Source organism: Coregonus clupeaformis, chromosome 3 (genome assembly GCF_020615455.1).
Source record: "Coregonus clupeaformis isolate EN_2021a chromosome 3, ASM2061545v1, whole genome shotgun sequence".
Classification (NCBI taxonomy): domain Eukaryota; kingdom Metazoa; phylum Chordata; class Actinopteri; order Salmoniformes; family Salmonidae; genus Coregonus; species Coregonus clupeaformis.
In genome coordinates, this window is record NC_059194.1 from 11583537 (window position 1) to 11597112 (window position 13576).

Here is a 13576-nt window from a genome sequence, read left to right on the forward strand (position 1 = left end):
CATCACTCATCAGCCAAAACAAGTGGGTCTACCTGAAGGTTACCTAAGGGAAAACATTATAAAAATGTTCTACTGTTACTGAAAAAGAGTAGAGCATATGCACACCCAATGGCTTTGTGCAGGTGCTGGACATCCAAGTATGAATTTCAATACTGCCAAAATGCTTTACTGTTACTCTCAAATATGGGGTTTATTAGTAGGGGCAGATTGGCATGACAGTATTGCCATTGCGCAGATGTCACGTAGCTAGCAGCACTGGGGCTGGGAGAGGTTTGGGACTTATCCGTGATGAATAGCATCTGTCCAACAGCTACAGTATAGGCCCTCGTGAGAGTTCTGAAATATTATGCAGTCAGACTCTCTCTCTCGTTCAAATCGGCACTTCAAAAATACCCAAATCTATGATAAATGGCTAATAAAAATCTATTCCGATGTACACTTCTGTTAGTACTGTGTTGAAATGTCTGGTGGCTTATCATAACAAGAAAGCCAACAATAAATGTAGTCACAATGGTGTCTGATAACCCTCTCAATCCAGTATATGTATTAGGAGTGACTCAACTGATGTTTTTTAGAGTCAATACTAATAAATTGAACTCTCGCTCATAAACCAAGTGTTGGTTTACACTTCTATGTACATGTTATCAAAACACCTGTTAACCAATCAAATGTATTGATTGAAGTAAGGATTTCTGCTCTGCTATTCTTGGTGTTTTCATATTACTTTAACCAAACACTTCTTCCATTGTCAAAGTTATCAGAATATTAATCATACAATATTTAAATAATTTAAATTAATTGATCGAGGTAAGGAATTCGGCTCTGTTATTCTAAATATTTTTGTTTTTGTTTTTTAAAGGTCCAAAGCAAACACTTTTTCCATTGTTCAAAGTTATGAGAATTATGGACTTTATTTTATCCTCAGGATCTTGTGAATAATTCAAATGTATCAATTGAGTAAGAGATTTCGGCTCTATTTGTTTAGATATTTCTTATTAAAAAGAAAAGTCTAAAGCAAACACTTCTTCCATTGTCTAAGTTCTCTTAATATTGACTTTATTTTTCCACAGGATCTTGTGAGTGCTTTAAAGTCGGAGCTGGGAGGTTTGTTCGAGATGCTCGTTGTGGCGTTGATAACTCCTCCCATTTCCTATGACGCCTCTCAACTCCATAAAGCACTCAAGGTAAAGTACAGCAATGTATAGTCTATGTTGGTTATGGCTCCAAGAATAAGTAATGTATTGTGCAGTCAGACATGCGAGTCTACATAGAATGAAGGTAAAGTACAGTTTAAGGTAAAGTACAACAGTATATTGTGTAGAACAGACATATTTCTCTCTATGTAGAATTACGAATTGTATGGTATTTTTACCATCAGGTACAGTATGTGCAGGATATTGGTCATGTGTCTAGATTATTTCAGGTGAATGTTAACATGCTCCATCGGTTAATGGTCTTAAATCTTCTAGCTCTCCTGAAGTATTTTCTTCTTTCCCTGCAGAAAGCCAGTCCATTATAGGCTACACTAATGAAGGTGTCGCACAATATGTGTGGCCATGTTTTTCATCTTCCATGTAGCCTTGTTAGGTTTGTCCAAGACTTAGCAGCTTGTTATGATTGAATACTATAGTACTGCTATGCTTTGGCAGGGTCAGAGTTAAAGGAAAACTCCACCCAAAAACAATATTTTGGTATTTCTTTCATTAGTCCATTGTTGATATAGCCCCAAAATGTGTTGCATATCAGCAATCAAGTTTTCAAGATATATAACTTTCAAAATACAAAGATAAAGCTGGTATGATGCATTTTACATAAAAAAGTTATACCTGTATATCTTGAAAACTTGATTGCTGACATGTAAAACATTTTGGGACTATATCAACAATACACTAAGAATGGCCAGCCAGGTATTGAGTGGGCTTGTCTGAGGGTCTCTGACTGTTGTTCCCCAGGGGGTGGGGACTGATGACGACGTGCTGATTGAGATCCTAGCATCTAGGACCTGCGCCCAGATTAAAGACATCGTCAAAGTCTACAAGAAAGGTGAGAGGTTAAATGTGTCATGACACATTCATAACATATCCCACTGGTCAAAACTGGCTGAATCAACGTTGTTTCCATGTAATTTCAACAGAAAAATCTACGTGGAAAACTGATTGGATTTCAAAAAAGTCATCGGCATAAGGGAATTTAGTCTTTTTAACCTAAATCCAATGTCATGGGTGACATTTTTTGTTGATTTCACGTTGAATTCACATTAGTTGGCAACTCAACCAAATGTAAATCAAAACTAGACGTTGAACTGAGGTCTGTGCCCAGTGGGATTCATTCAACATCTACAAGAAAGGTGAGAGGTTAGGTTCCCCAAGGAAAACAGGTAACACCTTTATGAGTGTTGCAGTATCATTCATAAAAACATCCATAACATGTTTATTCAACAGTAGAGAGAAGTTAAGCTGAACACAATCCACATGATTTGTCACAGTCCATCAAATTAAATGACACATTCCACGTGTTGCATCCAATCTGCATAACCTGGATACCGTACTGCTTCTACTTTCAAATGCTGGATCGGTGCCTTGCCTAAAGCTAAAGCGGTGACAAATTGGCTCCCAGAATACAATATGACCACCGGTCGTCCACATATTGTGGAACCTTGCTTTGAATCTGAATGTCTGTTTGTTCCACTCATTCTTATTCTAGATGTTTCTGTCGCTGGGCTATGAGAGCGGTCTGATACCTTGCTTCAAACGAAGGATGAAGGAAAGTTACATGGACTTGGTCTAGGATAGACAGGATTACCATGTATTGTTGACCACCAATGTAACCTAATGGTAGTTCTGTGCTCACCCCTGACTAGGTTCATACATTTGTTCACTATGCTTCTTAATATAGAGCTGTCCAATCAAACTTTCTACCCTCAGGGCAGCCCATCAGAATGTGTTCACCTCAGTGCAGATCAACCCCTAGAACTTAAAATAAACACTATATCAACCGCATCAAGTACCCAGTCTATTTTCAAGAGTACGTTCCTAGTCCTGCATCTTCAGCCAATAGACACAGCGAGGGTCTAGCACAACAGCCTGGTCCCAGATCTGTTTGTGCTGCCTTGTCAACTCCAATGGTCATTGTCATGCCATTGTCACAGAGCACAAACAGATCTGAACCAGGCTACTGGCACAATAGGCCAAGGATAAGAGCCACCCTGGCCATCTGAGATGGACACTGGAGAAGCCTGATCCATCTGTTACCCTGCTAATCAAATTCCCCTGGCGGAGACCTTTGGCTAAACAGAACACGTCCAGTCTGGGTCGATTGCTGCCATTAGCAACCATTGTCAGATATAAGTGTAAACAATCTTCTGCCCTTCCTCCTCTTCTCATCTTTCTCAGAGTGCGGCGGCAAGCTGGAGAAAGATATCACCGGTGACACCTCGGGCCACTTCCAAAAGCTTCTAATAACGCTTCTGCAGGTAATCGAAGAGAGAAGGAAGAATGAGAGAGGGATGAGGAGAGAGAGGGATGAGGAGAGTGATGAGGAGAGAGGGATGAGGAGAGTGATGAGGAGAGAGAGGTGAGGAGAGAGAGATGAGGAGAGAGGGATGAGGAGAGAGAGATGAGGGAGAGATGAGAGATGGATGAGGGAGATATGAGAGGGATGAGAGAGAGAGGGATGAGGAGAGGGGGATGAGGAGAGGGATGAGGAGAGAGGGGGATGAGTAGAGAGAAGGATGAGAGATCAGGAGAGAGAGAGATAAGGAGAGAGGGATGAGGAAAGGGATGAGGAGAGAGGGATGAGAGAGAGGGATGAGGAGAGAGGGATGAGGAGAGAGAGGGATGAGGAGAGAAGGATGAGAGAGAACTGAGGGAGAGATGAGAGAGATGGATGAGATGAGAGGGATGAGAGAGAGAGGGATGAGGAGAGAGGGATGAGGGGGGGATGAGAGAGGGATGAGAGAGAGGGTGAGGAGAGAGAGGGATGAGAGAGAGATAAGGATTAAGGGATAAGGAGAGAGGGATAAGGAGAGAGGGATGCGGAGAGAGGGATGAGGAGAGAGGGATGAGGAGAGAGATGAGAGAGGGATGAGGAGAGAGATGAGAGAGGGATGAGGAGAGAGAGGGATGAGAGAGAGGGATGAGGAGAGAGGGATGAGGGAGAGATGAGGAGAGAGGGGGATGAGGAGAGAGGGATGAGAGATATGAGAGATATGAGGAGAGAGGGTTGAGAGAGAGAGATGAGGAGAGATGGATGAGGGAGATGGATGAGAGAGAGGGATGAGAGAAAGGGATGAGGAGAGAGGGATGAGAGAGGGGGATGAGGAGAGCAAGATGAGAGAGGGATGGGAGAAGAGAGAGGGATGAGAGAGAGGGATGAGGATAGAGGGATGAGGAGAGAGAGGGATGAGGAGAGAGGGATGAGAGAGATGAGAGAGGGATGAGGAGAGAGGGATGAGAGAAAGGGATGAGGAGAGAGGGATGAGAGAGGGGGATGAGGAGAGCGGGGTGAGAGAGGGATGAGGAGAGAGGGATGGGAGAGAGGGGTGAGAGAGAGAGATGAGGATAAAGGGATGAGGAGAGTTATGAGGAGAGAGGGATGAGGAGAGAGATGAGGAGAGAGGGATGAGAGAGAGGGATGAGGAAATAGATGAGGACAGAGGGATGAGGGACATGAGAGAGATGAAGAGAGGGTTGAGAGAGTGAGATGATGAGAGAGGGATGCGGAGAGAGGGATGAGGAGAGAGGAATGAGGAGAGAGGGATGAGGAGAGAGATGAGAGAGGGATGAGGAGAGAGATGAGAGAGGGATGAGGAGAGAAAGAGAGTGATGAGGAGAGAGGGATGAGGGAGAGATGAGGAGAGAGGGGTGAGAGAGGGATGAGAGAGAGATATGAGGAGAGAGGGATGAGGAGAGAGGGATGAGAGAGATGAGAGAGATGAGGAGAGAGGGTTGAGAGAGATGAGGAGAGATGGATGAGGGAGATGGATGAGAGAGAGGGATGAGAGAAAGGGATGAGGAGAGCGGGATGAGAGAGGGGGATGAGGAGAGCAAGATGAGAGAGGGATGGGAGAAGAGAGAGGGATGGGAGAGAGGGATGAGAGAGAGATGAGGATAGAGGGATGAGGAGAGAGAGGGATAAGGAGAGAGGGATGAGAGAGAGGGATGAGGAGAGAGGGATGAGAGAGATGAGAGAGGGATGAGGAGAGAGGGATGAAAGAGGGGGATGAGGAGAGCGGGATGAGAGAGGGATGAGGAGAGAGGGATGGGAGAGAGGGATGAGAGAGATGAGGATAAAGGGATGAGGAGAGAGAGGGATGAGGAGAGAGGGATGAGAGAGAGATGAGCAGAGAGAGGGATGAGGAGAGTTATGAGGGGAGAGGGATGAGGAGAGAGATGAGGAGAGAGGGATGAGAGAGAGGGATGGGGGAGAGAGATGAGGACAGAGGGATGAGGGAGATGAAGAGAGGGTTGAGAGAGTGAGATGAGGAGAGAGGGATGAGAGAGGGATGAGGAGAGATGGATAAGGGAGAGGGATGAGGAGAGAGGGATGAGAGAGGGAGATGAGGAGAGCGGGATGAGAGAGAGGGGGATGAGAGATAAGGATGGGAGAGATGAGGAGAGAGAGGGATGAGGAGAGAGGGATGAGAGAGAGATGATGAGAGAGGGATGAGAGAGAGAGGGATGAGGAGAGAGATGAGGAGAGAGGGTTGAGGAGAGAGATGAGGAGAGAGGAATGAGGAGAGAGGGATGAGAGAGATTAGGAGAGAGGGATGAGAGAGATTAGGAGAAAGGGATGAGAGAGATGAGGAGAGAGAGAGATGAGAGAGAGGGATGAGGAGAGGGGTATGAGGAGAGCGGGATGAGGAGAGAGAGAGATGATGAGAGAAGGATGAGAGAGAGATGAGGGAGAGATGAGAGAGGGATGAGGGAGAGATGAGTGGGATGAGAGAGAGAGGGATGAGGAGAGAGGGATGAGGAGAGAGGGATGAGGGGAGGATGAGAGAGGGATGAGAGAGAGGGATGAGAGAGAGATAAGGAGAAAGGGATAAGGAGAGAGGGATAAGGAGAGAGGTATGAGGAGAGAGATGATAGAGGGATGAGGAGAGAGATGAGAGAGGGATGAGGAGAGAAAGAGAGTGATGATGAGAGAGGGATAAGAGAGAGGGATGAGGAGAGAGGGATGAGGGAGAGATGAGGAGAGAGGGATGAGAGAGGGATGAGAGAGAGATATGAGGAGAGAGGGATGAGGAGAGAGGGATGAGGGAGATGGATGAGAGAGAGGGATGAGAGAAAGGGATGAGGAGAGAGGGATGAGAGAGGGGGATGAGGAGAGCAAGATGAGAGAGGGATGGGAGAAGAGACAGGGATGGGAGAGAGGGATGAGAGAGAGAGATGAGGATAGAGGGATGAAGAGAGAGGGACGAAAGAGATGAGAGCGGGATGAGGAGAGAGGGATGAGAGAAAGGGATGAGGAGAGAAGGATGAGAGATGGGGATGAGGAGAGCGGGATGAGAGAGGGATGAGGAGAGAGGGATGGGAGAGAGGGATGAGAGAGAGATGAGGAGAGAGAGGGATGAGGAGAGTTATGAGGAGAGAGGGATGAGGAGAGAGATGAGGACAGAGGGATGAGGGAGATGAGAGAGATGAAGAGAGGGTTGAGAGAGTGAGATGAGGAGAGAGGGATGAGAGATGGATGAGGAGAGATGGATAAGGGAGAGGGATGAGAGAGAGAGGGGTGAGGAGAAAGATGAGAGACGGATGAGGAGCGAGGGATGAGAGAGGGATGAGGAGAGAGGGTTGAGAGAAAGAGATGAGGAGAGAGAGTTGAGGAGAGAGGGATGAGAGAGGGGGATGAGGAGAGCGGGATGAGAGAGAGAGGGATGAGAGAGAGGGATGGGAGAGATGAGGAGAGAGAGGGATGAGGAGAGAGGGATGAGGAGAGAGGGTTGAGGAGAGAGATGAGAGAGGGATGAGGAGTGAGGGATGAGGAGTGAGGGATGAGAGAGAGATGAGGAGAGAGATGAGGAGAGAGGGATGAGAGAGGAGGAGAGAGGGATGAGAGAGAGATGATGAGGAGAGAGGGATGAGAGAGAGAGGGATGAGGAGAGAGAGATGAGGAGAGAGGGTTGAGGAGAGAGATGAGGAGAGAAGAATGAGGAGAGAGGGATGAGAGAGAGATGAGGAGAGAGGGATGAGAGAGATTAGGAGAGAGGGATGAGAGAGATTAGGAGAGAGGGATGAGAAAGATAAGGAGGGAGAGATGAGAGGGATGAGGAGAGAGGGATGAGGATAGAGGGAGGAGAGAGCGATGATGAGAGAGGGTTGAGGAGAGAGATGAGGTGAGAGGTAGGAGGAGAGAGAGATGAGAGAGAGAGATGAGGAGAGAGGGGTGAGAGAGAGATGAGGAGAGAGGGATGAGGAGAGAGGGATGAGGAGAGAGTAATGAGGAGAGAGGGATGAGAGAGGGATGAGAGAGAGAGAGGGATGAGGAGAGAGGTACGAGAGGGATGAGAGCGAGATGAGGAGAGAGGGATGAGGAGAGAGGGATGAGAGAGAGAGATGAGGAGAGAGGGATGAGGAGAGTGGGATGAGGAGAGAGGGATGAGAGAGAGATGAGGAGAGAGAGATGAGGATAGAGGGATGAGGAGAGCGGGATGAGGAGAGAGATGAGAGAGAGGGATGAGAGAGATGAGGAGAGAGGGATGAGGAGAGAGGGATGAGAGAGGGATAAGGAGAGAGGGATGAGAGAGAGATGAGGACAGAGGGATGAGAGAGATGAGAAGAGAGGGATGAGGAGAGAGGGATGATAGAGGGAGAAGAGAGAGGGATGAGGAGAGAGATGAGGAGAGAGGGGTGAGAGAGAGATGTGGAGAGAGGGATGAGAGAAAGAGATGAGGAGAGAGGGATTAGAGAGAGGGATGAGAGGGGGGATGAGGACAGCGGGTTGAGAGAGGGATGAGGAGAGAGGGATGAGAGAGAGATGAGTAGAGGGGAATGAGGAGAGAGGGAGGAGAGAGTGATGAGGAGAGAGATGCGGAGAGAGGGATGAGAGCGAGATGAGGAGAGAGATAAGGAGAGAGGAATGAGGAGAGAGGGATGAGTGAGGGATGAGGAGAGAGGAATGAGGAGAGAGTGATGAGAGAAGAGGGATGAGAGAGGGATGAGGAGTGAGGGATGAGGGATGAGCAGAGAGGGATGAGAGAGATGAGAGAGAGTGATGAGGAGAGAGGGATGAGAAGAGAGGGATGAGGGATGAGAGAGGGATGAGGAGAGAGGGCTGAGAGAGGGATGAGGAGAGAGGGATGAGGAGAGAGAGATGAGGTGAGAGGGATGAGAGAGAGATGAGGACAGCGGGTTGAGAGAGCGATGAGGAGAGAGGGATGAGGAGAGAGGGATGAGGGATGAGAGAGGGATGAGGAGAGAGATGAGGAGAGAGGGATGAGAGAGAGATGAGGAGAGAGGGATGAGAGAGAGATGAGGAGAGAGGGATGAGGAGAGAGGGATGAGAGAGGGGGATGAGGAGAGCGGGATGAGATGAGAGAGATGAGAGAGAGATGAGGAGAGAGAGATGAGGAGAGAGGGATGAGGAGAGAGGAATGAGGAGAGAGGGATGAGAGAGAGATTAGAGAGAGGGATGAGGAGAGAGGGATGAGAGAGAGGGATGAGTAGAGAGGGATGAGGAGAGTGGGATGAGAGAGAGATTAGAGAGAGGGATGAGGAGAGAGGGATGAGAGAGAGGGATGAGAGAGATGAGGAGAGAGGGATAAGAGAGAGGGATATTAGAGAGATGGATGAGAGAGAGAGAGGGATGAGGAGAGAGAGGCATGAGGAGAGAGAGGGATGAGGAGAGAGAGGGATGAGGGAGATAAAGTATTTCCTTTCTGATAATGGGAGTGCTTTGGTGATGTCATTATAAAGTCATGAGTGGTTCACGAAAGGTGAGGATGGAATGAGGAGGAATGAGGAGGGAAGGGTACGTACGGTAGGTATATCATGGTCCTCTGGGTCTTGGTAACCTAACCCACCAGGTTGCCAGGTTGGGAGGCAATCAGCAAAGATGAGGTCATGAAGGGTAGACATCACTCTTCTCCCATGATGCACTGACCTTTTTCCCTCTGTTCTTTTTTCTTCCCCTTTGCTCCTCTGTTCTCTTGTGTAGGGGAGCAGGGACGAAGGGGTGGATGAAGACAGGATTGAGAAAGACGCAAAGGTAACAGAATCCAATTAGCGGGTGGATGATCGCTAAGTGCTGCGCTATATGGCAAGACATAATTACATTTTGTCTTCAAGCGCTCAAATATTAGCATGCTCACGATATGGCGCCAAACCATTACCATACAGTAGGCCTAAAGGACAAAGCAAGCTTCAAGTGTATCATAGTGATCACTGATAAATGATCGATATGAAAAATGGATTTAGTACATCTGCTTCCTGGAACGGAAAATCCCATGGACTTAAAAACTAACATTCATTTGTAGGTATTTTGTTTTCATACTTGGATCAACGTTGTAGGCTACACGACATTTAATGATTACACATACATGTATAATACAGGTCCCCTGCCTTTGTCAGCTGCTTCATTGATCATGGCCTTATTATTTTCAGTGACTGGCTCCAAAACATTTACATTTCTTCATAGATCATTGATCAAACATTGTAACTCCGGGTTACTACTTTCTACTGCAACTAATAAAGGTTGTATTAAACAGACATTCTGAACACCAATGACAGGATTTGAGGCAAACACTTGCATACCACACTTGTAATAACAGTTTATTAAAGCGCACTGAGCAATGTTATCAGTGGGGTACTTATATTTGTGTGTTTGTGTGTGTGTGTGTGTGTGTGTGTGTGTGTGTGTGTGTGTGTGTGTGTGTGTGTGTGTGTGTGTGTGTGTGTGTGTGTGTGTGTGTGTGTGTGTGTGTGTGTGTGCGCTTCAGGAACTGATTGCTGCTGGCGAGGGGAAAGTTGGCACAAGCGAAGAGAAATTCATCAACATCCTGGGCAATAGGAGCCATGAACACCTTCGACTAGGTGTGTGTGTGCCATTTCATTCAATCATTAAAACAGAATTGCATTCTGCACTTTTATTATAACATCAAATAACATCAAATTCTCATATGTATTTTGTTTTTCATTGCAAGTGTTTGACGCCTACAAGAAGCTGTCTGGCAATGATATTGAGGACAGCATTGAGGGCGAGACTACTGGAAACCTGGAGAACTTAATGCTGGCAGTTGGTAAGACTCTACAATGATGACAAGCAGCCACAGTAAAGTTTAAAAAATATTTGAAAAAAATATACAAAACTAAAATCTAACACAATTAAAGAATGAGATTTCTGTATTGCATTTTGATAAATCAAACCTAAACCACCTATCAGTCAATACATCTTGTACATACATGCTTTATATTGAAAAATGAACTAATTATTTGGGAATGTCATCTTTCCTTTCCATAGTGAAGTGTGCTAAGAGTGTCCCAGCCTACTTTGCAGAGTCCCTCTACAGGTCTATGAGGGTATGGTCTTTGTGTTCTCATCTATCATCCCATGGAGGATTTACCAGAAAGTTTCAATTACCACCGCATATCTCCAAAAAGTATTCAGGAAGTTAGGTTTAGGCATTTGTAATTGTGATGTCTATTGTTTTTTTGTTAGCGTGCTGGCACTGATGACCAGACTCTGATGAGAATCATGGTGTCCAGGGCTGAGACAGACATGCTGGACATCAGAGCCTGGTTTAAGAAGATGTATGGGGCCTCTCTCTACACCACCATTCAGGTATACAGTGGGCTAGTCTCACCTCTATCCATTCTGGTACAATAAGCTAGTCTCCTTTTTAACGATTCAGGCACAATGGTGTAGTCTCTCCCCTAACTGTTTGCATATAGGTTCATTTTTAGGTACAGTGGACTAGTCTCTCCTCTAACCAGGTACAATTCAATAGTCTCACCTTTACCCCAAACGACTAACCATAATAATCCACTTCTATACTCAGCTTCCACCTAACAAGTGACACTAGAGAGCAGTGGAGGCTGCTGAGGGGAGGACGGCTCATAATAATGGCTGGAATGGAGTCAATGGAGTGGGATCAACCACATCAAAGATGTGGTGTCCATGTGAGCCGTCCTTTCCTCAGCAGCCTCCACTGATAGAGTCATTAGATAGATTTGTGTCACAGCCAATACACTGGGAAATCACCTGAGTGACAGGTCCATTATTCCAGCTGCCTCAGCCACAAGCTCCCTAAATATTGTAGCGAGTGAGCCACTGTGACAAGCTTTTACTCTCCTGAGTCTCCTCCTAGGTTTTTAGCTCATCAGTATGTGGATAGGAAGAATAAAATAGCTGGTTTCATGGGAGATGTTGATACCACACTGGAGGCAGAATGATGAGGGCGTACTAGAGACTGGTGTAATGCCAAATGGATAGGACCAGTACATACATGCAACCTCCTGTCATGCGTCCTTATTTCCAACCCCGCCATCTACAGCCTACATCATCCATTCATGACACTATTATTCATGACTCAGCATAACATGCTGTCTGACTTGGTAATAATGAGTAATCTTCCTCTCTGACTTGGTAATAATGAGCAGCCTTCCTCTCTGACTTGGTAATAATGAGCAGTCTTCCTCTCTGACTTGGTAATAATGAGTAGCCTTCCTCTCTGACTTGGTAATAATGAGCAGCCTTCCTCTCTGACTTGGTAATAATGAGCAGTCTTCCTCTCTGACTTGGTAAAAATGAGTAGCCTTCCTCTCTGACTTGGAAATAATGAGGTGCCTTCCTCTCTGACTTGGTATTAATGAGCAGCCTTCCTCTCTGACTTGGTAATAATGAGCAGCCTTCCTCTCTGTCTTGGTAATAATGAGCAGTCTTCCTCTCTGACTTGGTAATAATGAGTAGCCTTCCTCTCTGACTTGGTAATAATGAGTAGCCTTCCTCTCTGACTTGGTAATAATGAGCAGCCTTCCTCTCTAACTTGGTAATAATGAGTAGCCTTCCTCTCTGACTTGGTAATAATGAGCAGCCTTCCTCTCTGACTTGGTAATAATGAGCAGCCTTCCTCTCTGACTTGGTAATAATGAGCAGCCTTCCTCTCTGACTTGGTAATAATGAGCAGCCTTCCTCTCTGACTTGGTAATAATGAGCAGCCTTCCTCTCTGTCTTGGTAATAATGAGCAGTCTTCCTCTCTGACTTGGTAATAATGAGTAGCCTTCCTCTCTGACTTGGTAATAATGAGTAGCCTTCCTCTCTGACTTGGTAATAATGAGCAGCCTTCCTCTCTAACTTGGTAATAATGAGTAGCCTTCCTCTCTGACTTGGTAATAATGAGCAGCCTTCCTCTCTGACTTGGTAATAATGAGCAGCCTTCCTCTCTGACTTGGTAATAATGAGCAGCCTTCCTCTCTGACTTGGTAATAATGAGCAGCCTTCCTCTCTGACTTGGTAATAATCACTTGCGTCAGGTTGACAATGTGCAGTATGACAGACATTTGTTTACACAACCATTGTGAAGACACTGCACAATGGTTTTGTAAACCTTTTTTTGCAGAATAACTCTCTGTTGTATCAGAAAAATATCTATCAAATGTGTTGTACATCAGCTGTACAACCTGAGTATACAGGACCTATGTAATCCATAGGCTGATTGTCTGTTTGGTAGTGCTGACAACACCTTTCATGCCAGTCTGTGTTTATTTGTTTACTCATTCCCAGGAGGACACCACTGGGGACTACGGAAAGGCCCTGCTCTACCTTTGTGGAGGAAATGACTGAGGACTTTTTGATGATGTGGCACTGTATGATGATGCGTGATAGCGCTGCAATGAGCTACACCTGACACTCTGTCAGTCAATTATCATTAATTAACACTTGATTTTATTGGCTTCTGTTCGACGATTGGCTTAAGTTACCACTTCATTGTATTGGCTATGTATCTTGATTGCCCACATTCAACACATAATGAACTCAACACTGTGTGCCCTCTTTTTTCTTATATTGTTCAAATACTCTGTCCTTTATTTGACTGTTATGGTCATGTGAACCAAACTATGCTTTGTTTTGCTAAAGATGTCCAATTTCAAGAAATAATGGGAGTACTATTGCTCTATATTAGGTTATTTTCTTTATTGTTACCTAAATCAACATGCTATCTTACTCTATCTTGATTAATGCCTTTGTGTCTGAGTTCGAATTACAAAGTTGTTGTTCAATTATTAAAAGGTTCATGTCTACTATTATGTTACACTCATTAATAACATCAAGTTGTGATGTGCAACAGGAGTGGGCAGATATTAAAGGTATCAGTCACCTCTAAGATGAGTATATCTCCATGACATAGTAACTCATGTCATATCTAATTGGCCGAGTTTAGTCTTTAGTTTACAAGTCGTCAAATCGAATGGCTGTGGAGTCTTTAGTGATATTGATATTCTACCACTAGATGGGAGAAACAGCCAAAACGAGCAGGGAGTTCATACCTAGTGGACCTCCCTATTGATACCACAGAAGACTTCCTATTGATACCACAGAAGACTCCCTATTGATACCACAGAAGTCTCCCTATTGATA

At 45.5% G+C, this 13576-nt stretch overlaps 1 protein-coding gene across 1 annotated transcript in view; it reads left to right on the plus strand.

Moving 5' to 3' along the window:
• The window catches only part of LOC121538134 (annexin A5-like), a 41096-nt gene extending 27911 nt beyond the window's left edge, over positions 1–13185 (plus strand). Inside the window, exons 4-12 of the mRNA XM_045206488.1 lie at positions 1071–1184; positions 1953–2043; positions 3393–3472; positions 9157–9207; positions 9938–10031; positions 10142–10237; positions 10459–10517; positions 10657–10779; positions 12722–13185. Of these exons, the coding sequence (XP_045062423.1) occupies positions 1071–1184; positions 1953–2043; positions 3393–3472; positions 9157–9207; positions 9938–10031; positions 10142–10237; positions 10459–10517; positions 10657–10779; positions 12722–12781 (768 nt within the window). The 3' untranslated portion in view covers positions 12782–13185. The remainder of the gene's footprint in view (positions 1–1070; positions 1185–1952; positions 2044–3392; positions 3473–9156; positions 9208–9937; positions 10032–10141; positions 10238–10458; positions 10518–10656; positions 10780–12721) is intronic.
• Positions 13186–13576: the final 391 nt, after the last annotated feature.